This window comes from Dermochelys coriacea, chromosome 14, assembly GCF_009764565.3.
Source record: "Dermochelys coriacea isolate rDerCor1 chromosome 14, rDerCor1.pri.v4, whole genome shotgun sequence".
Taxonomy (NCBI): Eukaryota; Metazoa; Chordata; order Testudines; family Dermochelyidae; genus Dermochelys; species Dermochelys coriacea.
In genome coordinates this window covers 28,193,637-28,220,258 of record NC_050081.1, presented here as the reverse complement: position 1 = coordinate 28,220,258, position 26,622 = coordinate 28,193,637, and the positions used below count along the sequence as shown (strand labels likewise).

Genomic DNA, 26,622 nt, shown 5'->3' with positions numbered 1-26,622 from the left:
TTTCAGGTTCATAAAGTGAAATCCCACAGAATCCTAACTTCCAAAAGAAGGAAAACAAATGTATCCATTTTCTTCTGACCTGGCTAACCTGCTTTACTCAGCACCTCCTCTTTATTTGGTTGTGTCAGTTACAAAAGTTTTAGCATCATCACAATGAAAAAAAGAAACAAAAGCAAACCAAAGCCAAAATCTGAACATCTACAAAGCCCAGAAGCTACTTTACCAACAGATGAAAGCAGGGACTTTAGCTCAGAAAGGTCAGCCAGAGCTTTGGGATTCATTTGAATTCCCCACAAGGTCTGGGACACTTTCATCTCTAGCCCTTATGAGTCTGAATCAGGATAAAAAAAAACAATCAAAGTGTGATACCTAAGCATGGAGAGCAAAGTGCCATGCTGGGAGGTGTGGGGTAGAATGGGGAGAGGATAAACTCTCCAAGGCTCAGACAGAGGCTTCTGTGTCAGGGTGGAGCATGACAGTGAAGAGGGGAGGAGGGAATCCCTCCATCTCACCCCATTATCCTCAAAAAACACAGAACCCAAAACACATTTTCCTAACCCTGCTCCAGCACTTTTAGAATCTATTTAATTCTGGTCTCCAAGGGAGTCAATGTACAAAAAATAAATGTTTTTTGACATAATGTGGAGCAATGTGAGACTATGTAGGAATGAGACAATCTCTCCTCAAAGGGGCAACTCAGTGACTAACAATCACTCTGCTAATGGGGAGATCAGACTATATAAGATGGTTGGGGTCAGTCTAGACTAGGAAAAGTGGGGGAGGGTCAGAGGAGATTTGCTAGCTAATCCCAACCACTTTTCCCACCACAGGCAGGCCTATGGAAGCTGATGCTGAAGAGGCAGAAGCAGGATCCGAGGCCTTTAGGCCCATGAAAAAAGACCCTGTGGAAATCAGTCCCTCTCTGTGGTGCTTTCTGAATGCAGAGTTGGCAGGGAAAAGGGGCAGAGGGAATGAGTGATAAGAGGCAGCACCTCTCTTCCCTGTACTCTTCTCTTATCCCACAATCCCCAACATCTGATTTCCCCAGCACACTCTGCTTCCCACATCCACCAGACCCAAGCATTGAATCCCCCAGTTTCCTCCCCAAAACCCATGCCTCTTGGTCCCTTCACATTTGATCCCTGGAATGCACCACCTCAGGGGATATAGGGAAGGGAAGTTGTCAGCCTTAGGGACACTTATCCTGCAGGGGCCAGCTCCAGGTAAGTGGGGGAGCCCAGCCCAGTGGCTGCTGGAAGATGGGGACAGGTGTCCAGAGTGATTGTGGGGCCTGGCCCAGATATCATTCTCCTAGTCTTCGTGGAAAGGAGATCATGTCTGGGAAGGGAAGGGAGTGGGTGGGAATTCATCCAGGTTTCTCTTTCTTCCTCCAGCAGGTTAGCAGGAGGCAGGAAGGCCTATCCATTCAGCAGCCAGGGCTGCAGCAAGGAAAAGGGGCTTGTGGCACTATGCCCTAATAATCTTCATAAAGATATTGTTATGATATGAATATGGCATAACTAAAATATGTTTAAGCAAGATGGATCATGTAAGGCATCATTGGAAAGGTTATGATTATGATTATCCAATTTATATGTGCATGTATCATATCATTTCTGTATTTGAAGTTAGGAATATTGACTATGTATCAATTACAGAAGTGTTTGCACCTGGGAAACGCCTATCAAACAAAATGCAACCAGCCTGGCTCGCTAATCAATGGGCCATTAGGGAGAACAATGGAACTTTGAAAATGCTAATCTCTCACCTTCCTGAGAAGTTTCCTGGGATAACTTTGGTTCAAGTCTGCTTTAACACTGCAGGGTCATGTGGTCATGTCACCTGGTACTAAACCCCATCTTGGACTGCTTGTATTTTTCTACAAAAAGAGGTTGGGGATAAGTCTGGGAAACAAAGCTTGCCCACCTTATGTAAATCCTATTTATGGCTGGGGAGTGAGGTAATCAAAGTCAATCCATCTCTGTTTCTCTGGAGGAGATCCCCACCCAAGATGACTGCTGTGAACACCTGAAACTAGGCTCAGGGAGAAAGGATTGGGCCCAGAATGGAAAGGGCTCTGGCCTGTAAATAATTAGTTTGCGTGTTTGTTTTATTTGCTCAGTAATCTGCTTTGATCTGTTTGCTATCCCTTATTATTACTTAAAATCTATCTTTATAGTTAACTCATTTTGTTTACCTTAAACCCAGTTTGAGGAATCCATAACTGGGGGGGCAAGAATCTGTGCATATCTTCCTCCACATCGAGGGAGGGGGTGATCAATGAGCTTACATTGCACAGTTTGCTGTGCAGCGCAAGACAGTACAAACCTTGGGTTTGCACTCCTATGGTGGTGTGCACACAAGTGCTGGGCACTTCCCAAGCTGGGTCTTCCCATGCAGACCTTATCTCAGTGTCTGTGTCTTTCTGCAGGAGGATGTGGCCCTACCTGTGTGTTTGCCAGTGTAGGCTGGAAAGCCTGGCTTGGCAAGGCAGGGTGAGGGGGACCTGGCTGGTGAAACAGGCGGGCTCAGTGGAACTCCAGTACATCAGGTGGCATCCCCAGAGCGGGGGGGCAACCCATCACAGGGCTGATTGGCACTTCTCCTTCTCTGCCTGTGGTTAGCTTAGACCAAGCAAAGTCAGAGTGTCGCTGATCAGCTCAGGATCATCTGCTGCTGGAACCTGCCCCCAAAGATGGGCAGATGGATACCTGAGAGCCAAATGCCTCTGATGTGTGTGGGAATTAGGAAATGGAGATTTTACTAAGGCCAGCCCTAGTCAGGGCACTGAGAGAATTTATCTCCTGTGTGGAGGAGTCTCTGATGTCCAATGTGGTGTTAGCTCCAACTGAAGCTTTTTCCATGCTAAAGATATCTGAGAGGGCTCTTCCATGTGTGGATTTGCTGATGCTTGATGCTGTGTGAGCACCAAATAAAGCTTCCCCCACATTCAAGCTCTTTCTTCTGTGAATTATGCAATGGGGAATAATATGTGAGCTCAGATTGAATCTTTTCCTGCACTTATTGAAGCTTTTCCCACAATCCAAACACTTATGGGTTCTCTCTCTTGTGTGGATTGTCTGATGTGAAGCAAGGATTGATCTTCGAATAAAAAACTTTTCCCACAGTGGAGGCATTTATATGGGTTTCTCTCCTGTGTGGGTTCTCCGATATGAAATAAGGGCTGATGGGCCACTGAAATTTTTCCCACAGTCCAATCATTTACAGGGTCCCATGTGCAGTCTCCGATGGGCAGTAAGATTTGAGCTCTGACTGAAGCTTTTCTCACAGTCCAAGCATTTATAAGGTTTCTCTCCTGTGTGAGTCCTCTGATGTACAATAAGGGCTGATGGTGCACTGAAACTTTTCCCACACTGAAGGCATTTATATGGTTTCTCTCCCGTGTGGGTTCTCTGATGTGTAATAAGGGCTGATGGTGCACTGCAACTTTTCCCACACTGAAGGCATTTATATGGTCCCTCTCCCGTATGGATTTTCCTATGGCTAATAAGGCCTGAGCGCTGACTGAAGCTTTTTCCACAGTCCAAGCATTTATAGGGTTTCTCTCCCGTGTGGGTTCTCTGATGTGTAATAAGGACTGATGATGCACTGAAACTTTTTCCACAGTCAAGACATTTATACGGTTTCTCTCCTGTGTGGATTCTCCTATGGATGATAAGACCTGACCTCACACTGAAGCTTTTTCCACAATCCAAGCATTTATAGGGTTTCTCTCCTGTGTGGGTCCTCTTATGTGCAATAAGGGCTGATGGTCCACTGAAACTTTTCCCACAGTCCAAGCATTTATACGGTCCTTCTCCAGTGTGGATTCTCCCATGGCAAGTAAGATGTGAGCGCTGACTGAAACTTTTCCCACAGTGCAAGCATTTAAACGGTTTCTCTCCTGTGTGGGTTCTCTGATGTATTATAAGGACTGATGGTCCACTGAAACTTTTCCCACATTCAAGGCATTTATGTGGTCCCTCTCCCGTATGGATTCTCCCATGGCTAATAAGGCCTGAGTGCTGACTGAAGCGTTTCCCACACTCAAGGCATTTATAGGGTTTCTCTCCCGTGTGGGTTCTCTGATGTACAATAAGGGCTGATGGTGCACCAAAACTTTTCCCACATTCAAGGCATTTATATGGTCCCTCTCCTGTGTGGATTCTTCCATGCCTAATAAGGCCTGAGCACTGACTGAAGCTTTTCCCACACTCAAGGCATTTATACGGTTTCTCTCCCATGTGCAGTCTCCGATGGGCAGCAAGATTTGAGCTCCAACTGAAGCTTTTTCCACATTCTAAGCATTTATAAAGTTTCTTTTCTTTGGGATTTGTCTGCTGGGTTGTGGTTTCTTTGGAATCCTTGTCTCCTCCTCCACATTCAAAGGAATCGTGCACTTTCTTCCCTGGGTGGTTTTCCAGCTTCCTCTCTGACCTGTGCCAATTACTCCAGGCTTTTCTCTGTTCCAAGCACTGGGAAAAGTTCTCTTCAGCTCTTCTCAAAAAGTTCCCCTGCAGTTCCACTTGCTCAGGACCTTCCTGCTGTGGATTCCCCTCCTCATTCTCACTCATTCTCACATCATCTGCTGGGGGAGAGAAAGAATCATGACAGGATTCATTGCCTGGGTTAGCAGAAAGACAAAAGTGAAAAGCAAAGAGGGAAAACACAACACAGTAACTGTTTGAAGACTACGAAACTGGATTCTGTCTCCATATCCCATCCAAACACTGAGAGGAAAGTGAAGTCAGGGAGAAAACTCCTGACAGCTAACAGGATGGGTGGGAAGCCATAAGCGATATCTGTCATGATGATGTGACACCTGCTGAACAATGTTCCCTCTAATTTTTTCCATACATGTGCGAAATAAATTCTGTTATGTGCACCGAGGTATGTGTGGATGTGTGTCACCAGTAGAAACAAAAAACCTAAATGTAATGTATATTTTTAAAAAGTTACTATAGGGATAATTATTCCAGCCAGGACAGGTTAGGCATTTTAGAACTCGCTACTCGAAGAATTAAATTTAAGTGTACGAGAAACAAAAATTATAAAAACACTTAACATAACACACTTAGAAAGAATAAAATTACAGAGAATATATGTGCTTTGCAGGAAGTGCCAAGAAGTAACAACAACAATAATACAAGTATGTGTTGGGGGTAAGTGTGAAAGAGTGTGTATGAGAAAGCATGTGAGAGACAGACAGACAGAAACTGTGTGAGCTGCTCCGGGGAAATCTCAGAAACAGTGCACTGTCTCTTTAAGAAAGGCACTCACTCACTCACTGTTCACCGCAGCAGCTCCAAGTCCTGAGCCAGTCTGTGTCCCCTGCTCTGCAGAGATGGGGTACAGAGGGGAGAGGGACACCCTGACATCAGCACCCTATTTGCACCCCCACTCTGCAAAGCCAGTAGGAGGGTCCTGGGAACAGCTGCAGGACACAGCAAAGTGTGGGGACGGGCACCTGAACACATGCTGCCAGATGTGCGCTCTCTGCTAATCAGCTGGACAGCATTTGAATTTCTCCTGGGCAGCCAGCCAAGCACTCAGCTTACAGGGAACACAGCTGCTGACCGCATCAGACCTGAGTGAGATGAGGCAGAACTGAGGGGGCTCACACCACATTTTTGGGATTTTCAGCTTTTCCCTTCATTTGCCTTATAGTTTCTGTGTCAGTGTCATTGACTTCTCACCTGTGTGGGTGCCTCTTAGGATCTTCCTTTCCTCGGAGTCCTGGAGATCTGGGACCCATGCCTCTTCCCCTGCTTCCAGCTGGGCGATCAAGTCAGGTTTGGGAATGGGGAGTCCTGCTCAGAGGATGAAATCAGGCATGATCCGAGTGCAATGAGGATTGGGGCAGTATTTGTTGCAAAGGACACAATCTTGAGTTTAAACTGACACCATAATTTGCTAGGGGGTTGTGGGATCTGAACAGATGGGCATGTGGTCACGGATTCCCCTTTGGAGAGGCAGATGTCTGGGGGAGGGGGAGTTGTCACACCCTCACTAGGAGTTCTCAGGATCTGTGTGCTCTGGAGGACTTGCTGAGGCACACACAGCTCTGGTGTTAAACCCCTGCCTGCGTCTAAATGCCCAGAGCCCTCCCCACACATGGAGCTCATCCCAGGAAGGGAGGTGCACAGAGATCCTGTGTGTGAGTGAGAATTAATACAGATAGGATGATACGCTGCTTCTGCCCCCATTACAGATGGAGGGATGGGGATAAATTAGCATGTCCATTAGGTCTATGATTCCCCTGTCCCATTGGAGGGGGTATGGAGGTGAACGGCTCTCACACACTGGAGCTGTGGACTATGCAACCCATTCCCTTCTAATCAAACTGACGAGGGAAGAACCTGACCAGATTCAGAAATGCAGGACCCATGGCTTCAAATAGCTGAGGGGACACGAATCCTTACCCAGCGAGGTCACCGTCTCATAATTCTCCTGCATGACGTCCCTGTAGAGGGCTCTCTGACTGGGGTCCAACAGAGCCCCCTGCCCAGCAGTGAAGTACACAGCCACCTCCTCAAAGGTCACCGGCATCTGAAACAACAGGTGCTCCCCACTCAGTACCTGCTGCCCCAGCCACAATCCCACTATTCATGGGGGAAGAAGCACAAAAATAGGACAGCTCTGGAAGGGCCAGAGGAGCAGAATCCCACCCCCACCCTGCTCACAGTGGCCAGGAGGCTCCACAGAACAGAGAGAAGGTGAGAGCTCCTTGTCCCTCCCAGCAGACGGAGGAGGGCAGGGTTTAATCTCATTTGCCACCCAACTACTAGGCACAGGCTGATGTGGGAAACAGAGCTCCACACAGGAACAAGAAACCCAGCACCTTCCCTTTGCATTTCACCGCAGTGTCTGACCAGTGGGTTCAGGCTTCAGCACTCTGGTCTGTTTTCTCAGCCCTGTCCAGGGGCTTGTTTCCGGTTTCAGAAATGGGAGAATTTTCACCCCACCCCCCAATGGGCCTGTTCATATGTCCCAGCAGGTTTAACACACCCTGTCCCCCTCCCTGCCCCATCCTATGTATTTCCTGCCCTGCCCCCTCTACAACAACCCTCTCTAGCAGCTGCTCCAAACATCCCCTACCTGAGCAGGATTCACCACAGCCATTTCCCTGCCCCGTTCCCTAGGAAGATGGGATGATCTAGAGCAAAACAGTGTTAGGATATAGATATTCAGGCCTGTCTGTAAAGGCCTATACTCTAAGAATTTAGATGTATTCTTATCACTTGGCTAGTCATAGAGGTATAAAAGAAAGAATCAAAATCACTGTCTGCCGGTGTAAGGTCCTTCTCTTACTGTGACAGTCTCAGGCCCTGTGCTTAGGCTAAGGCCTTTGGCTAAGCAGCAGAGGCAGCCATAAGCTGGGAAGCAACCGGTCACCTCCTCACATTCCAACCTAGTCACATTGAAATAAGGTGCTATTGGGCTGTTAGGATACAATCCTGTCCTGATAATGCCTATCACCTCCAGAAAGAAAAGGAGTACCAGTGGCACCTTAGAGACTAACAAATTTATTAGAGCATAAGCTTTCGTGAGCTACAGCTCACTTCATCGGATGCATTTGGTGGAAAAAGCAGAGGAGAGATTTATATACACACACACAGAGAACATGAAACAATGGGTTTATCATACACACTGTAAGGAGAGTGATCACTTAAGATAAGCCATCACCAGCAGCAGGGGGGGGAAAGGAGGAAAACCTTTCATGGTGACAAGCAAGGTAGGCTAATTCCAGCAGTTAACAAGAATATCAGAGGAACAGTGGGGGGGGGGGGAGAAATACCATGGGGAAATAGTTTTACTTTGTGTAATGACTCATCCATTCCCAGTCTCTATTCAAGCCTAAGTTAATTGTATCCAGTTTGCAAATTAATTCCAATTCAGCAGTCTCTCGTTGGAGTCTGTTTTTGAAGCTTTTTTGTTGAAGTATAGCCACTCTTAGGTCTGTGATCGAGTGACCAGAGAGATTGAAGTGTTCTCCAACTGGTTTTTGAATGTTATAATTCTTGACGTCTGATTTGTGTCCATTCATTCTTTTACGTAGAGACTGTCCAGTTTGGCCAATGTACATGGCAGAGGGGCATTGCTGGCACATGATGGCATATATCACATTGGTAGATGCGCAGGTGAACGAGCCTCTGATAGTGTGGCTGATGTGATTAGGCCCTATGATGGTATCCCCTGAATAGATATGTGGACAGAGTTGGCAACGGGCTTTGTTGCAAGGATAGGTTCCTGGGTTAGTGGTTCTGTTGTGTGGTGTGTGGTTGCTGGTGAGTATTTGCTTCAGATTGGGGGGCTGTCTGTAAGCAAGGACTGGTCTGTCTCCCAAGATCTGTGACAGTGATGGGTTGTCCTTCAGGATAGGTTGTAGATCCTTGATGATGCGTTGGAGAGGTTTTAGTTGGGGGCTGAAGGTGATGGCTAGTGGCGTTCTGTTGTTTTCTTTGTTGGGCCTGTCCTGTAGTAGGTGACTTCTGGGTACTCTTCTGGCTCTGTCAATCTGTTTCTTCACTTCAGCAGGTGGGTATTGTAGTTGTAGGAATGCATGATAGAGATCTTGTAGGTGTTTGTCTCTGTCTGAGGGGTTGGAGCAAATGCGGTTATATCGTAGCGCTTGGCTGTAGACAATGGATCGAGTGGTATGATCTGGATGAAAGCTAGAGGCATGTAGGTAGGAATAGCGGTCAGTAGGTTTCCGATATAGGGTGGTGTTTATGTGACCATCGCTTATTAGCACCGTAGTGTCCAGGAAGTGGATCTCTTGTGTGGACTGGTCCAGGCTGAGGTTGATGGTGGGATGGAAATTGTTGAAATCATGGTGGAATTCCTCAAGAGCTTCTTTTCCATGGATCCAGATGATGAAGATGTCATCAATGTAGCGCAAATAGAGAGCGGCACTGCGATGGGTACCCGCATGGCCCGACAGTATGCCAACATTTTTATGGCTTACTTAGAACAACGCTTCCTCAGCTCTTGTCCCCTAATGCCCCTACTCTATTTGCGCTACATTGATGACATCTTCATCATCTGGACCCATGGAAAAGAAGCTCTTGAGGAATTCCACCATGATTTCAACAATTTCCATCCCACCATCAACCTCAGCCTGGACCAGTCCACACAACACTACGGTGCTAATAAGCGATGGTCACATAAACACCACCCTATATCGGAAACCTACTGACCGCTATTCCTACCTACATGCCTCTAGCTTTCATCCAGATCATACCACTCGATCCATTGTCTACAGCCAAGCGTTACGATATAACCGCATTTGCTCCAACCCCTCAGACAGAGACAAACACCTACAAGATCTCTATCATGCATTCCTACAACTACAATACCCACCTGCTGAAGTGAAGAAACAGATTGACAGAGCCAGAAGAGTACCCAGAAGTCACCTACTACAGGACAGGCCCAACAAAGAAAACAACAGAACGCCACTAGCCATCACCTTCAGCCCACAACTAAAACCTCTCCAACGCATCATCAAGGATCTACAACCTATCCTGAAGGACGAGCCATCGCTCTCTCAGATCTTGGGAGACAGACCAGTCCTTGCTTACAGACAGCCCCCCAATCTGAAGCAAATACTCACCAGCAACCACACACCACACAACAGAACCACTAACCCAGGAACCTATCCTTGCAACAAAGCCCGTTGCCAACTCTGTCCACATATCTATTCAGGGGATACCATCATAGGGCCTAATCACATCAGCCACACTATCAGAGGCTCGTTCACCTGCGCATCTACCAATGTGATATATGCCATCATGTGCCAGCAATGCCCCTCTGCCATGTACATTGGCCAAACTGGACAGTCTCTACGTAAAAGAATGAATGGACACAAATCAGACGTCAAGAATTATAACATTCAAAAACCAGTTGGAGAACACTTCAATCTCTCTGGTCACTCGATCACAGACCTAAGAGTGGCTATACTTCAACAAAAAGCTTCAAAAACAGACTCCAACGAGAGACTGCTGAATTGGAATTAATTTGCAAACTGGATACAATTAATTTAGGCTTGAATAGAGACTGGGAATGGATGAGTCATTACACAAAGTAAAACTATTTCCCCATGGTATTTCTCCCTCCCCCCCCCACTGTTCCTCTGATATTCTTGTTAACTGCTGGAATTAGCCTACCTTGCTTGTCACCATGAAAGGTTTTCCTCCTTTCCCCCCCCCTGCTGCTGGTGATGGCTTATCTTAAGTGATCACTCTCCTTACAGTGTGTATGATAAACCCATTGTTTCATGTTCTCTGTGTGTGTGTATATAAATCTCTCCTCTGCTTTTTCCACCAAATGCATCCGATGAAGTGAGCTGTAGCTCACGAAAGCTTATGCTCTAATAAATTTGTTAGTCTCTAAGGTGCCACGGGTACTCCTTTTCTTTTTGCGAATACAGACTAACACGGCTGCTACTCTGAAACCTATCACCTCCAGAGAAAGGGAAGTGCCTAGAAGATATAAAAGGAAACTTAGTTTGATAGCATCCTGTCTGGCAAGAACTCACTTATCAATAGCTGGGATGTGAAATCCTGATTTCTGTGTTTGTTCTATCACTGTAGTCCCCATTTCCCTACAGTTTGTCTGTATAATCTTTGTCTGGTTCTGTGATTGTTTCTGTCTGTGTATAATTAATTTTGCTGGGTGTAAACTAATTAAGGTGGTGGGATATAATTGGTTACATAATCATGTTACAATATGTTAGGATTGGTTAATTAAATTTCAGTAAAATGATTGGTTAAGGTATAGCTAAGCAGAACTCAGAACTCAAGTTTTACTATATAGTCTGCAGTCAATCAGGAAGTGGGTGGTGAAATTGGAATCATGTTTTGCTAAAGGGGGAAATGGGAATCATGTTTGGCTAGGGGCAGGAATGGGAACAGGGACACAGGTGTAAGGCTCTGTGGTGTCAGAGCTGGGAAGGGGGATACTAAGGAAGGAAACTGGAATCATGCTTGCTGGAAGTTCACCCCAAGAAACATCGAATTGTTTGCACCTTTGGACTTTGGGTATTGTTGCTCTCTGTTCATGCAAGAAAGACCAGGGAAGTAAGTGGGTGAAGGAATAAGCCCCCTAACAAACAGGGTTGTTATTCTGCAGCCTGTCAGGGTGAGAAGGGCAATTGGGGAGGTTTCTGAATTAGCATTAGTCCATTTCACACCCTGATTCCCCCCAGGCTCTTTCCTTGCAGACAGACACTCTAGACTCTTGGCACCTTAGAGACTAACAAATTTATTAGAGCATAAGCTTTCGTGAGCTACAGCTCACTTCATCGGATGAAGTGAGCTGTAGCTCACGAAAGCTTATGCTCTAATAAATTTGTTAGTCTCTAAGGTGCCACAAGTACTCCTTTTCTTTTTGCGAATACAGACTAACACGGCTGCTACTCTGAAACTCTAGACTCTGCCGTGCTGGGAAAACCCTCAGTTACGTTATTATAACACAAACCTGACCCCTCCCACCAGGACTAAACCCACAAGACACTTTTAAACCTTCCTGGAACAGAGTCTCTGAGCCAAATGCTAGAAAGGAGCAGAATCAAAGGAGTAACTTTGTGGGATCTCCCCTGACACTGTTCCCAGGGCAGCACATTCCCCCAGCATCATGGGGACTAGGCAGAGACAGGAACTGGCTTTTCTGCTCTCTGCTCCTCACCTTGTCCCAGGAAAGTCAATCTGCCCCTGGGTGCTGCAGGGAATGGGGCTGGGCAAGACTGGGCTCCTGCTGCCCTTTTCTGTCTCTCCACTCCCCCTTTGGCATGGAAGAACTGGTTACTGTCCTGCCATTCCTGTGGGTGTTTCCTCTCCATTAGCTACTGCCACTGCTAACAGGAACAGGTTTCAGAGTAGCAGCCGTGTTAGTCTGTATTCGCAAAAAGAAAAGGAGTACTTGTGGCACCTTAGAGACTAACAAATTTATTAGAGCATAAGCTTTCGTGAGCTACAGCTCACTTCATCGGATGCATTCGATGAAGTGAGCTGTAGCTCACGAAAGCTTATGCTCTAATAAATTTGTTAGTCTGTAAGGTGCCACAAGTACTCCTTTTCTTTTTGCTAACAGGAACGTGAGCCTGGCTGCATCAGTGAGGGCAGCAGTTCTGGGAGTCAAGGACACACAGGGAGCAGAGATGGAGTGAGGAGGGGCCGCTTGTGGAGTCACTTTCCTGTCCGGCCCCAGCACTTTCTCCAAATTCTCTCTCATCACCTGGAGTCTCCAGCTCAGGAGCTGGTCGCAGCAGAGCTTGGGGCTGCCCTAGGGGGCTAGTTCCAGTCACAGCAGAAAGTCCCCCCTCGGCTGGGCATAAAGGGAGTGTTAGTGATGGTTTGTCCCAGCACAGGCGCCGCTGGGCAGCAGCAGCTTTTCAGCGCGAGCTCCCAAATCACAATGGAGGTAGCAACATCTACAGCAGGAAGCCCAGCTAGCTCTAGGGCTCCAGTATCCTGAGCACAAACAGAGACTGACACTGGCCTCCCCTTCCTTAGCAACTACCAGAGCCCTCTGCTGGGGGCAGCTAATGACCGAGCCTCCCTGTGCTACCCCTGCAGCCCCCATGGACAGTCAGGCCGATGCTGATCTCATTTGCCATCTGGACTCACGCTGGAACCAGAGAACCAGTTCAAACAGGGATTTCGTATGTGACCCGGAAACCTGAACCAAAGTTTTGTTTTACTGACTGAACCCGAACTGAACAGAAAAACCCCCAAATTAAATATCAGTTGGACTCCTTGCCTGCTGTTGCTCTCAGTGACTCTGGTATGACCCAGAATCCTGCACAGCAATCAGAGCAGGGCCCAGTTCAGTCCTGTCAACCCCAAACATTTAACATTCAAGAGTCAGACCCCCAAATAATGACACTGTCTTAAAAATATAAAAGACTAAATTGGGAGTAGGGTGTGTATGGTGGGGAGGGGGGATATTTGCTTTGCAAATTCTGAGCCCTTAAGGGGAAGTCCCCAGCCCAGCCCTCTCCAAGGCTTGTTTGACCATTTCTAGGGGAAAAGATTCCCCACTGGCTGCTGGGCAAGGCAGCCCCCTCCCCCTCTCCTACCCCATGGGCTGGTGGACCTGCCATTGTATTTCTCACCATCCCTCTCCCTTCTCCCCACTCTCTAGCTCTCCCTTCCTCAGCCGTCTCTACTTGCTCTCATATTCTCCCTCCAGCCTCCCCACAGTCCCCTCTCCCCAAATCCCCCCTTTCCTTCCCTTTATTCCCCCACTCAGAGTTTCCCTCTATTCCAGCTCTGTTCCCCTGAGCCCCAGAATCCTCCCCCTGCCCCCTGATTCCTGTGGATTCCCTCAGCCTCCCTTCAGCAGCCCCACATCCCCATCGTGCCCCCTCACACATCCCTGTTCACCCCTCAATGCCCTGCGGTTCTCGGACCCCCCCAGCCCCTCTTCAGTTTCCTTCAGGTGCCGGCTCCCACCCCGCCTCTGGGTCCCAACATGTCCCTCCCACTCACTGCAAACCATGGGAGCTGGCAGCCAGCTTTCCTCTGCCCAGTGCAGGGACTCGCAGCCAGCCCAGCTGGGAGCAGCCAGGGGCATCCCCCTGCCCCTGCAGACAGGCTGCTCCGGGAGCAGCGCTCCGTGGGGAAGGAGGATGGGCGCAGGTCTCACCTTCTCTCCACGTGGGGCTCTGCCTGGGAGCCGGGCTCTGGGTCCCAGTAAGGTGGTGGTGATGGAGGGGGCGGACAGGCCGGGATCTCTGCACTGGGAGAGTCTCTCGGGGAGCAGCGGGAATGTTCCTCCCTCGACAGGAAACCTCCCCCGCCTGCAGCCAGGGCTCTGGGGTCCCCAGCGGCAGCAGCCGAGACCCTGGGGTCTTGCAAGGAAGGTGGGTTGCCGCGTAACAGAGTCACTGCAGGCGCGACTGCAATTCACTTCCTGCTGCCAGGCTGAGTGACCCTGGGGATCGCTCTGCTCGGCGCCTTCTGGGTCCTAGGGAGAACAATTGCACTGGGTCTGGCCTGTGTCTGTCTGTCTGTTATTGTTATTTATTGTATCCTTATACCCCAGGCCCGTCAAGGGCGGGCGGGGCAATTGCCCAGGGGTCCGGTGATTTAAAAGGTCCCAGGGCAGATGGGAGAATTATGCATTTTTTCAATAAAAATTAAGATAAAAAGGTTAACTAGATGAAGCAATGCCACAACTTACGCATAGTGGGTTCTAATGGGTTACCCAGAGGATAAAAAGTAGCGTCATAAACCTCAGCCATCCCTTTCTAGGGGTGCACTGACTGTCCTGCCCTGGGGCGCGGAATTGCTATTGTAGGGCCTGGATTCCCCCAGCATGTTCTGTCTGTGTAATAGTGTCAGATTTTGCACAGGTCTAGTCTGGCAGCTTTGTGAAGTTGTGTGAGTGAATAATGTTATTGGTTGTCCTGTGAGAGGGGTGGTATTGGGTAATTTCAGTCAAGCTGTGAGTCATTTTCCTTTTTATATTTTTATTGTGTTTTCTGTTTCTCTCTTCATGCAAATTAATCAATCAATCAATAAATAAATGGGATTATTGTTTCTTTCTTTATGCAAAATAACCAAATAAATAAATAAAAAGGATTGCATGGCAGCCACCTGTCCCAGACCCTCCCTCTCCGGGAAACCACATTCCCCTAGGAACAGGCAGCTCCTCTCAGCATTAAGGAGGCATTATGCATAGAATGCACCCTGTCATTGAGTGGACAGAGAGGAGACATGTAGACTGGATGCCTACAGAGACTTGGGACATGGGGTTGATGGGTTCCTGGTCCTACAGAGAGGCAGGGGACCTATTTCACAGTGACACTGACTTTGGGTGGGATTCACTCTGGTCAGAGATTGATCCAGGAAGCAGTTTGTAAGATGTGGTCATTTTTCTCCACAGCATGTGCACTGTCTGCTAGCACAGGGCTGAGCTGTGAAGTCTGCTCCCTTAGTCCAGGCCATGGAGTTATCAGTGCTATACCATCAGGTTCCTCTGGTTATTTGTAAAGTCAAATTAACCCGTCCCTGTGCTGTAGGAAAAAACCCTCTAGTTCTCCCACAGGGCTACCCGCTGCTCCTCACCATGCCAGTTAACATTGCCTGTACAATTTGCCTCTGGAAGCAGTTATTAACATCTGTGTATCCTCTCCTTTGCTGCCCTGTCACAATTTGCTGCTTCTGTTTTTCCCCAACCTACAGTCCCAAGGCAGTAAGTTGTGATGGATGGGGACATTCCCAATACAATTTGCTGCCTCTCACCTTTCCCCATCCTCTACTTTTCCCTATCTCTTATCCAGAGGTAGAAAGTTGTGATGGATATGAGGTATTGCACCCTATAGGGCTAGTCTGCTTGCTTGCTTTTCTTACTGGTTTCTAATTCTCTTGTGAGTTTGACTATTTGTTTTATTATAACAGGTATTATAGGTATATAGATTTATATTAGAGTATCTTTGGCTGTAACACAAGGGACCTGCAGGCCACATCCTATATTTGGACAAACTGGTTGAAACTGTAATAAAAACAATATTGTCAGACATATAGATGAACCTAATTTGTTGAGGAAGAGTCAACATGGTTTTAGTAAAGGGAAATCATACCTCGCCAATCTACTAGAATTCTTTGAGTGGGTCAACAAGCATGTGGACCAAGGGGATCCAGTGGATATAGTGTACTTAGATTTTCAGAAAGCCTTTGACAAGTTCCCTCAACAAAGGCTCTTACGCAAAGTAAGCTGTCATGGGATAAAAGGGAAGGTGCTCTCATGGATTGGTAACTGGTTAAAAGATAGGAAACAAAGGGTAGGTATAAATGGTCAGTTTTCAGAGTCGAGAGAGGTAAATAGTGGTGTCCCCCAGGAGTCAGTTCTGGGACCAGTCCTATTAAGCATATTCATAAATGATCTCGAAAAAGGGGTAAACAGTGAGGTGGCAAAATTTGCAGATGATACAAAATTACTCAATATAATTAAGTCCCAGGCAGACTGTGAAGAGCTACAAAAGGATCTCTCAGAACTGTATGACTGGGCAACAAAATGGCAGATTAAATTCAATATTGATAAATTCAAAGTAATGCACATTGGAAAGCATCTCCCAACTATACATATAAAATGATGGGGTCTAAATTCGCTGTTACCACTCAAGAAAGAGATCTTGGAATCATTATGGATAGTTCTTTGAAAACATCCACTCGATGTTTCCACTGGCAGTCAAAAAGCGAACAGAATGCTGGGAATAATTAAGAAAGAGATAGATAATAGGACAGAAAATATCATGTTGCTTCTATATAAATCCATGGTACACCCACATCTTGAATACTGTGTGCAGATGTGGTCGCCCCATCTCAAAATAGATATATTGGAATTGGAAACGGTTCAGAAAAGGGCAACAAAAATGATAGAGGTATGGAACGGCTTCCATATGAAAAGAGATTAATAAGACTGGGACTTTTCAGCTTGGAAAAGAGATGGCTAAGGGGAGATATGATTGAGGTCTATAAAATCATGACTGGTATAGAGAAAGTAGATAAGGAAGTGTTGTTTACTACTTCTAATAACACAAGAACTAGAGGGCACCAAATGAAATTAATAGACAGCAGGTTTAAAACAAACAAAAGGAAGGTTTTTTTCACACAACGCACAGTCAACCTGTGGAACTCCTTGCCAGAGGATGTGTGAAGGCCAAGCCCATAACTGGTTTCAGAAAAGAGCTAGATAAATTCATGGAGGATAGATCCATCAATGACTATTAGCCAGGATGGGCAGGGATGGTGTCCTTAACCTCTGTTTGCCAGAAGCTGGGAATGGGTGACGGGATGGATCATTTGATGATTACCTGTTCTGCTCATTCCCTCTGGGGCACCTGGCACTGGCCACTGTTGGAAGACAGGATACTGGGCTAGATGGACCCTTGGTCTGACCAGGGCCATGTAACCACTAGGTGAACTAGGCAACCACCTAGGGTGCCAAGATTTGGGGCGCCAGAAAGCAGTGCCCCCAAATTTTTTTATACTATTGCTCCCGGCGGGGGACAGGCCGTTTGCAGCCGCGTTAGCACCTACCTCTGCGGGCATCCTCTGCAACCACGGGCCCCACCGCCTCCCTCTGCCATGCTCCACATCACTGCCCCCTGATTCCTGTGTATTACCTCAGCCTCCTTTCAGCAGCCCGATGTCCCCATCCCTCTCCCTGCATCCCTGTTCACCTCCTCCTGCCCCCTCGCACATCCCTGCCAGCCCAGAGCCGCTTCCTCCCCGAGCCCATGGGCTGCTGCATCGCTACCTAGCCTGCTCCCTCTGGCTCTGGCAGTTCCGGACTGCCTGCCGCAGCAGCGGCTGCTGCCCAAGGTCTGCAGGCTGCAGATTGGAGTGGGTGATATCAGCCCACCTGCAGCTGGCCCTATTGACAGCAATACAGCTGCGGGAGGGAGGGCGGGGGTGGGGGAAAGGAAGAGGAGACCGCGGCCACTGGTCCACCTGCAGGGGTGGATCATGGCCCTGCCAGAGGATACAGGGTTAAAGAGCTGCAAAAGTGTAATCGTCCTCAGCACATGCCACCTTCCCAGGTTTCATCCCCATCCATTCCTGAAGCCCTGTGGAGCAGGTAAATAGAGCCCTATTTTTGGGGAAACTGAGGCAGAGAACAGGGACATGACTTGCCCAAGGTCACCCAGGGAGTCATTGTCGGAGTCCTGCTTTGAACAAAGGGATTCAGGGGCAGCACACTGCAAGTTTTCAGTGAAGAAACACGGCTGTCTTGAGCCCTTATGGCTACAAGGAAAATCTTCCAAAGGTGATGGGCATCTAGCTGACACGGTTCTGTCTGCCTGAGTCTGCAGCCAGCCTGGGACAACAGCTCTAGGAAATGTGGCAGTAACTGTAAGTTTAATTATGACACCGTCAGGGCCAGATTTCCATGTAACATGGGTGACCAGTTGCGTGGTGCACAACTACTGCAAGTGTGCGAGCAACTCAGGTTAAATGCATCTGAACCCTGGGCAGACTGCAGCACCCAAGAGATTTTTGTTCTCCCACTGAATGACAGCAGATGCACCAGTAACTTTACTAGGTAGAAGTTTAGTGACCACATTAGGGCCATATCCTCCCCACTCCCAGCATTGGGCCAACTGCCCCTCATCATTCTCCTGATTGCTTCTATTGTTATTGATGGGAGATCTGCTGTGGATCGAGGGGTATATATGGACCTGCCTTTGCAGGTTCAGTCCTGACCCAGCATTCCAAATAAATTTCCCTGAGTTTCAGAAGTACTGAGAACCCTGGAGTTCCCACAGACATTGGAACCGCAGGTGCTCCGCATCTCTGAAAATCAGGCTCAGAATGATACTGACACCTCTGCCCTGGGCCAGAGCTCTCTGAGTAAGGGGCTTCATCAGGGATTGGCTTGGGGCAGAGTAAAGCAACCAGGATGGTCATGACAGAGGCTGGAACTCTGTCCTCACCTCACACTTGTGGGAAGACAGGCCTTCAGACACCCCCTCCCACCTGCATTGCACTTTCCAGCCCAGGAGCAAGGAACCATTTCACACCTTAGTGCTGGGGGGAGCTGAAGCCCAGAACAGGGAAGTAACTTGCCTGAAGTCGTCCAGTGAATTGGTGCCAGGGTAGAGAATAGAAGCCAGATCCCAACTCCCAGCTCTGTACTCTGATCCACAAAACAGCCCTTTCCAGATCTGGGGTAGGTCGGGGGCAGGCAGGAGGGACTCTAGCCACATGCAGGAGACCCAAGGCCATTTATTTTAATTAAATATGAAGACTAAATAATGAAATTAATAATTTTTCAAGCCAAATGTGTATTAATTCTAATGAACAGTCCCACATTATGCAGTATTCATTTTTGAAAAATTATAATAAGCGATGCTCTGGGGGGAGGAGTGGGGGAGAGGGGGGCGCAAGGTGGAAGTTTCGTGTAGGGCGCAAAATATCCTTGCACCGACCTTTCTAACACAACTGTTGCAGTTATATATTTCATAAGCTTGACTATTGCAAATTTGTTCTGTCTGGGGACTTTTCCATCCTGACCCTTCATGCCCCTTATGCACAGAAAACCATGGTTCCATTTTGGGGACTTCCCACTGTGACTTCTCCTACCCCCTGACACACATAAGCAAGCAGGATCTCAGTTTACGGCCTGCAGGCAAGCTTGACCAAAGTCAGGGCCTTGACCTGAGTTTTACATCCTGTTAATTTTCCATCACACTACCCCATTGCTCCAGTCCCCCACCCCAACAACCCCCACTGGATTCAGTGCATCCTCTCAGCACTCACCCCATCTGCTCAGAACCCACCATCAATACAGTCCTTCCACCCCTTTAACCTCCCACCCTCCTCACTTCAGCCCCCCTGCAGCCCGTAACCTCATCTCTGCTCCTTAGGGTTCTTCACCCTTCTTGGGGCAGGAGGGCTGCAGGGGAGTCCCTTCTCGTGCTTCCCAGGCTGTCAGGGAAGCAGCTGACTGGGGCTGATAGCGGGAAGCCCCTGCTCCACCTGGGGCAGCTGACAGGATTTCTAAGGGTATGTCTACACTGGCAGAATTACAGTACCAGGAGTTACAGTGCCGCTCAGAGAACGCTGAAGGGAAACTGCTGTTGTGTGTTCACACTATCAGCTGCCTGTACAATAGCATGTTCACATTTACAGCACTTGCAGCAGTATTCGCAGCGGTGCACTCTGGGGAGCTATCCCACAGAGCACCTATTCCTCTTCTGCCACTAAGAGTTGTGGGAAGATGGAGGGGGTCACAGGGCATCCCGGGTCCTTTCCCAATGCCCCGTGATGCATTGCTTCGCATCCCAGTAATCCCTGTGCTTCCATTTGCATTTGGCACCATCTTTCAACAGTTTATGTACTGTGTACTCTGCCTCTTTGGTCTGCAGGAATGGATTTAACCCTGTACAGCGGGCAAGGAGCTGCTCAGTTTGCAGAGCTAGTATCGCCTGGAGCATGTCTGGTTGGTGCTCCATAACATTTAAGAGCCACTCGGAGGCTTCATTCTGGCATGCGGCATTCTCCTTTCGGTCTCTCTTCCTGCTGTCCTGCCACTCCTTCAATTCCTATTTCTTGGTGGCAGAGTGCATCATAACATCTCGCAGAAAGTTCTCCTTAGTTCTTCTTGGCTGCTTTCTAATTCTGTGCAGCCGTTCAGCTGCCGATAGCCAAGATGGAGGCTGGGCTCACAAGGTCATCTCTGTGAAGTGCAAATGCAACATTTTACAGAAGCAGTATGGTTTGCAATGTAGAGAACACTGATTCAGTGATTGAAAACACAGCCAGTACTCACACACCTGTCACTAAGTGGCTGACGCCAGGCAAGCACACATGAGCCACAAGACCCCCAAAAATGGTGAGCAGCCACAGGGTCAGGATAAATCACTCTTCCTGGACCCTGCTGTACACTGGGCATGTGGCTCTTGGGGAGAGCCAGCACTGTAATGGGGCCTGATAATCATTCCTGTCCCCAGGATGTGATCATTTTGGAAGATATCTTGCTGCTGAGGGTGAGCAGGGGAATCAAGGGAGGATCTTCTTCAAGACTGCGGTTTCCGCCCTGGCCCCTATGCGGCTTGCCTGTGTGCAGCAATAGTCTTCCCCCGCCTCGCTCCCCATGATGGCACAGTGGCATTGGAAAGTTACCATTAATGGGGCAAGAAACAAAGCAGCTCTGCCAAAGAACCTGCGGCAGCAGATTGCCCAGTATCTCCATGAGAGTTTCCTGAAGATCTCTGAGGGAGATTTTCATGAAGTGTGGGAGTCAATCAACAGCCTGTTCCATTGCTCAGACTAGGCATGAGGTAGGATACAAGCCTGCTTTCTACAACCCTCCTGCCCCCAACAACTCTGATTCCCCAAATCAAATCCATTTACCATGGGCCTCCTCTCCTGTTTGCTCTTTGCCAACATCCGACAGCTATGACCAGTGTTTTCCCCAGGAATTGAAATTATGGGGGTGTTCGAATTTATGGGTTGGGGGGGGTGAGGGCCAATGAGGGCTGAGACTATGAGGGTGAAGGTGGGCTGTATAGCACCATAGTAAAAACTGAAAAATGTTTCATGGCCATTTTATTAGATTTAACTCATGTTTTAAAATCATCACACAAATTAAAGTTGGCTACTCAAGCCTTCTAGGAAGCACTACATCTTCATCTTTCTTGTTATAATTTTGCACAATTATGTTAATAAACTTTTTGAATGCAATACATTCATCTTCAGTGGCTTCTCGTATGTCCAGTACTTCCATTCCTTCCATTGATATGCTCACTAGTTCATTCACATGATCAGGCAGAAGGCGACTTCTTTCAGAACACAAAATTCTATTCAATGATGAAAAAGAACACTCAACTGTAGCTGTTGTGACTGGGAGTAGCAAGAGATGAATTCCTACTTCCTTCATCCCAGGAAACAGAACACAAAGATCGTGTTGAGCCACTAATGATGATAAAAAAGAAGGTGAAGTCAAATCTTCATTCATTTGTCGTATGATATTCCACTCTGTGTTCAAATTCTCTGTTCTGTTCTTAGCACACAGCAGCCCCATTGCTGGTAGTGCCTCACTCCACTCAACTGTCAGAGTTTTATAGGACAGGGATTTGTAAAAGCTGTGTAGAGATTTATTAGAATCTAGAAGTTGCTGTTGTAGATTTTTAAGAATCAAGTCTGTGCACTTTTTCAGTTGTCTTAACAAACACTTCTTGTCCTCTTCACTTAAGGATTCATTATAAATGCCTTCATTAGTCAACTTCTGGACTGAAGTCTTTGCTTCTTCCAGTACTTTTTCAATGGATAGCTCTCTGATTGATCCAAATGTAGCTTCTATTGCTGGACAAAGATCTACTGCTGTTGTAGCAGATGCCTGGATGGCATTGTTTAATGATCCAAGTGGTTTCAACGGTAGACTTACAAGAGAGAGAATGACAACAGTCTTCTCTGAACATAGTAGCAAAAGTAATCCACCAGCCTCACTGCTTAGATCCATCCCATCTTGGTAGATACTTTCCAAAGTCAGTAATAACCACTGGAGTAATTTTAAGACAACAGCCAAGGATTGCTCATGAGAAAGCCAGAGGGTTTTCCCAGGTTGGACTAATTTAAAAGTCAGTCCCAGTGTATCTTCTATATTTTCCAAGATATTCAGTCTTTTTAGACTCTTGCTGAAAAAAGAATATAATGAAGACATTAAATTTATAGCTTTTTTAATGTCTTTTGCGGACTATGCAGCTCATACTAGCACTAGCTGGAGTAGATGGCCTCTGCAGTGTGTATAGGAGAGATTAGTGTTACACTTTTCTCTGAGCAAAGCTTGTACTCCATCGTGTCTTCCAGAGGAGTGTGCAGCTCCATCAAATGCACAAGCAGCCATTTGTTTAGGGTCCAACTGAACAAGTGACAATGAACTTAACATTGGCCTCCAGTTTGTAGTGTGTGGTATCTCTTGCCTAAATAGAAAGTATGATGCCACAGCCATGTGTTTTCACATGAACTGTGGTGTGCCTCCAGCATTCTTAACAGCCTCATTAACACTCACCGGTGTTGTCCTTGGTGGAGACCCAGTGGAGACTCAGAGTTCAGAGGTGGTTTCACATGAGTTCACCTCCCAGGTGGGGGGCAAGAAGGCACCTTGCTCATTCCTCCAGCTGCTCACTGTTCACTCTGTCCACTGTTGTTTGTTGTGCCACTGTTCACTCCATCACTCTGTTGCCAATGGTCCTGCGCCATCACCTTCTGCTGCCACCTGCCACTGTGACCTCTACAAGTTGGTCTCTTCAGGTTCCTCCCAGCTCTCAGTGATTTCAGCTGAGCTCTCAGTGGGGGAACCTTGCTGCTAGTGCAGACTGGGGCCATCTCTTCCACAGAAACACTGTCCCCACAGCAGGTCTAAGCACTTAGATCTGATTATCAGTGATTTCAACTGTAGTGGTCACTTAACAGAACAAAAGACTCTCTATGGAGCCTAATCAGCTCTGTCTTTAAACAGTGGAGAGGGGCAGGTCAAATCGTACTTGTGACTCAGGCAGACCATCAAGCAAAACACCTGTCCCCACCCTCTCTCTTGATACCCTCAATCAGCACAGGCTAAGTACAGTTCTACTGCCCTTTACTCATACAATAAGAATAATAACATTTCATTACCTTCTGCATTCATAGAATCATAGAATATCAGGGTTGGAAGGGACCTCAGGAGGTCATCTAGTCCAACCCTCTGCTCAAAGCAGGACCAATCCTCAACTAAATCATCCCAGCCAGGGCTTTGTCAAGTCTGACCTTAAAAACCTGAAAGGAAAGAGATTCCACCACCTCCCTAGGTAACACATTCCAATTATTCACCACCCTCCTAGTGAAATTTTTTTTCCTAATATCCAACCTAAACCTCCCCCACTACAACTTGAGACCATTACTCCTTGCTCTGTCATCCGCTACCACTGAGAAAAGTCCAGATCCATCCTCTTTGGAACCCCCTTTCAGGTAGTTCAAAGCAGCTATCAAATCCCCCCTCATTCTTCTCTTCTGCAGACTAAACAATCCCAGTTCCCTCAGCCTCTCCTCATAAGTCATGTGTTCCAGTCCCCTAATCAGTTTTGTTGCCCTCCCCTGGACTCTCTCCAATTTTTTCACATCCTTCTTGTAGTGTTGGGCCCAAAACTGGACACAGTACTCCAGATGAGGCCTCACCAATGCCCAATAGAGGGGAATGATCACGATCTACTGGCAATGCTCATATTTATACAGCCCAAAATGCCGTTAGCCTTCTTGGCAACAAGGGCACACTGTTGACTCATATCCAGATTCTCGTCCACTGTAACCCCTAGGTCCTTTTCTGCACAACTGCTGCCTAGCCACTCGGACCCTAGTCTGTAGCGGTGCATGGGATTCTTCCGTGCTAAGAGCAGGACTCTGCACTTGAACCTCATCAGATTTCTTTTGGCCCAATCCTCCAATTTATCTAGGTCCCTGTGTATCCTATCCTCCAGAGTATCTACCTCTCCTCCCAGTTTCGTGTCATCTGCAAACTTGCTGAGGGTACAATCCACGCCAACCTCCAGATCATTAATGAAGATTTTGAACAAAACCGGTCCCAGGACCAAACCTTGGGGCACTCCGCTTGATACCGACTGCCAACTAGACATAGAGCCAATGATCACTACCCATTGAGCCCGATAATCAAGCCAGCTTTCTATCCACCTTATAGTCCATTCATCCAGCCCATACTTTAACTTGCTGGCAAGAATACTGTGGGAGACCTTATCAAAAGCTTTGCTAAAGTCAAGGAATAATATGTCCACTGCTTTCCCCTCATCCACAGAGCCAATTATCTCATCATAGAAGGCAATTAGGTTAGTCAGGCATGATTTGCCCTTGGTGAATCCATGCTGACTGTTCCTGATCACTTTCCTCTCCTCTAAGTGCTTCAAAATTGATTCCTTGAGGACCTGCTCCATGATTTTTCCAGGGACTCAGGTGAGGTTGACTGGCCTGTAGTTCCCCAGATTCTCCTCCTTCCCTTTTTTAGTGATGGACACTACATTAGCCTTTTTCCAGTCATCCAGGACCTCCCCCAGTCACCATGAGTTTTCAAAGATAATGGCCAATGGCTCTGTCAACACCTTTAGCACTCTCGGATGCAGCGCATCCGGCCCCATGGACTTGTGCTCATCCAGCTTTTCTAAATAGTTCTGAACCACTTCTTTCTACACAGAGGACTGGTCACCTCCTTCCCATGCTGTGCTGCCCAGTGCAGCAGTCTGGGAGCTGACCTTGTTCGTGAAGACAGAAGCAAAAAAAGCATTGAGTACATTAGCTTTTTCCACATCCTCTGTCACTAGGTTGCCTCCCCCATTCAGTAAGGGGCCCACACTGTCCCTGACCTTCTTCTTGTTGCTAACATATCTGTAGAAACCCTTCTTGTTACTCTTAACATTTCTTGCTAGCCACAACTCCAAGTGTAATTTGGCCTTCCTGATTTCACTCCTGCATGCCTGAGCAATATTTTTATACTCCTCCCTGGTCATTTGTCCAATCTTCCACTTCTTGTAAGCTTCTTTTTTGTGTTTAAGATCAGCAAGGATTTCACTGTTGAGCCAAGCTGGTCTCCTGCCATATTTACTATTCTTTCTACACATCGGATGGTTTGTCCCTGTAACCTCAATAAGAATGCTTTAAAATACAGCCAGCTCTTCTGGACTCCTTTTCCCCTCTCCCAGGGGATCCTGCCCATCAGTTCCCTGAGGGAGTCAAAGTCTGCTTTTCTGAAGTCCAAGGTCCGTATTCTGCTGCTCTCCTTTCTTCCCTGTGTCAGGATCCTGAACTCGACCATCACATGGTCACTGCCTCCCAGGTTCCCATCCACTTTTGCTTCCTCTACTAATTCTTCCCAGTTTGTTAGCAGCAGGTCAAGAAGAGCTCTGCCCCTAGTTGGTTCCTCCAGCACTTGCACCAGGAAATTGTCCCCTACACTTTCCAAAAACTTCCTGGATTGTCTGTGCACTGCTGTATTGCTCTCCCAGCAGATATCGAGGTGACTGAAATCCCCCATGAGAACCAGGACCCATGATCTAGTAACTTCTGTTAGTTGCCTAAAGAAAGCCTCGTCCACCTCATCCCCCTGGTCCAGTGGTCTATAGCAGACTCCCACCACGACATCACCCTTGTTGCTCATGCTTCTAAACTTAATCCAGAGACTATCAGGTTTTTCTGCAGTTTCATACCGGAGCTCTGAGCAGTCATACTGCTCCCTTACATACAATGCAACTCCCCCACCTTTTCTGCCCTGCCTGTCCTTCCTGAACAGTTTATATCCATCCACGACAGTACTCCAGTCATGTGAGTTATCCCACCAAGTCTCTCTATTCCAATCACATCATAATTCCTTGACTGTGCCAGGGCTTCCAGTTCACCCTGCTTGTTTCCTAGGCTTCTTGCATTTGTGTATAGGCACTTGAGATAATTTGCTGATTGTCCTGTTTTCTCAGTATGAGACAGGAGTCCTCCCCTCTGGAGCTCTCCTGCTCGTGCTTCCTCCTGGTATCCCACTTCCCCACTTACCTCAGGGTTTTGGTCTCCTTCCCCTGGTGAACCTAGTTTAAAGCCCTCCTCACTCTAGATTAGCGAGCCTGCTTGTGAAGATGCTCTTCCCTCTGTTCGTTAGATGGAGCCCGTCTCTGCCTAGCAATCCTTCTTCTTGGAACACCATCCCATGGACAAAGAATCCAAAGCCTTCTCTCCAACACCACCTGCATAGCCATTCGTTGACTTCCATGATTCGACGGTCTCTACCTGGGCCTTTTCCTTCCACAGGGAGGATGGATGAGACCACCACTTGCGCTTCAAACTCCTTTATCTTTCTTCCCAGAGCCACATAGTCTGCAGGGATCCATCAAGGTCATTCTTGACAGTATCACTGGTGCCCACATGAAGAAGCAGGAATGGGTAGCGATCCGAGGGCTTAATGACTCTTGGCGGTCTCTCCATCACATCATGAATCCTATCTCCTGGCAAGCAGTACACTTCTTGGCTTTCCCGGTCAGGATGGCAGATGGCTGACTCAGTCCCCCTCAGGAGGGAGTCCCCAACCACCACCACTCTCCTCCTTCTCATGGGAGTGGTGGTCGTGGAACCCCATCCCTAGGAC

At 47.6% G+C, this 26,622-nt stretch overlaps 2 protein-coding genes and 1 pseudogene across 2 annotated transcripts in view; 1 reads left to right on the top strand and 2 right to left on the bottom strand.

Moving 5' to 3' along the window:
- Window positions 1-7,166, bottom strand: part of LOC119842756 — a 97,203-nt pseudogene extending 90,037 nt beyond the window's left edge.
- The window catches only part of LOC119842761 (zinc finger protein 436-like), a 380,355-nt gene that overhangs the window by 196,584 nt on the left and 157,149 nt on the right, over window positions 1-26,622 (top strand). The gene's annotated exons all lie outside the window — the stretch shown is intronic.
- Window positions 1,890-13,934, bottom strand: LOC119842754 (zinc finger protein 436-like). The gene is made up of 4 exons (XM_038371271.2): window positions 13,648-13,934; window positions 6,423-6,549; window positions 5,697-5,810; window positions 1,890-4,585 (listed from the first exon to the last, which is right to left on the bottom strand). The coding sequence occupies exons 2-4, from the start codon at window positions 6,547-6,549 to the stop codon at window positions 3,219-3,221; spliced, it is 1,608 nt and encodes a 535-aa protein (XP_038227199.2). The 5' UTR covers window positions 13,648-13,934; the 3' UTR covers window positions 1,890-3,218.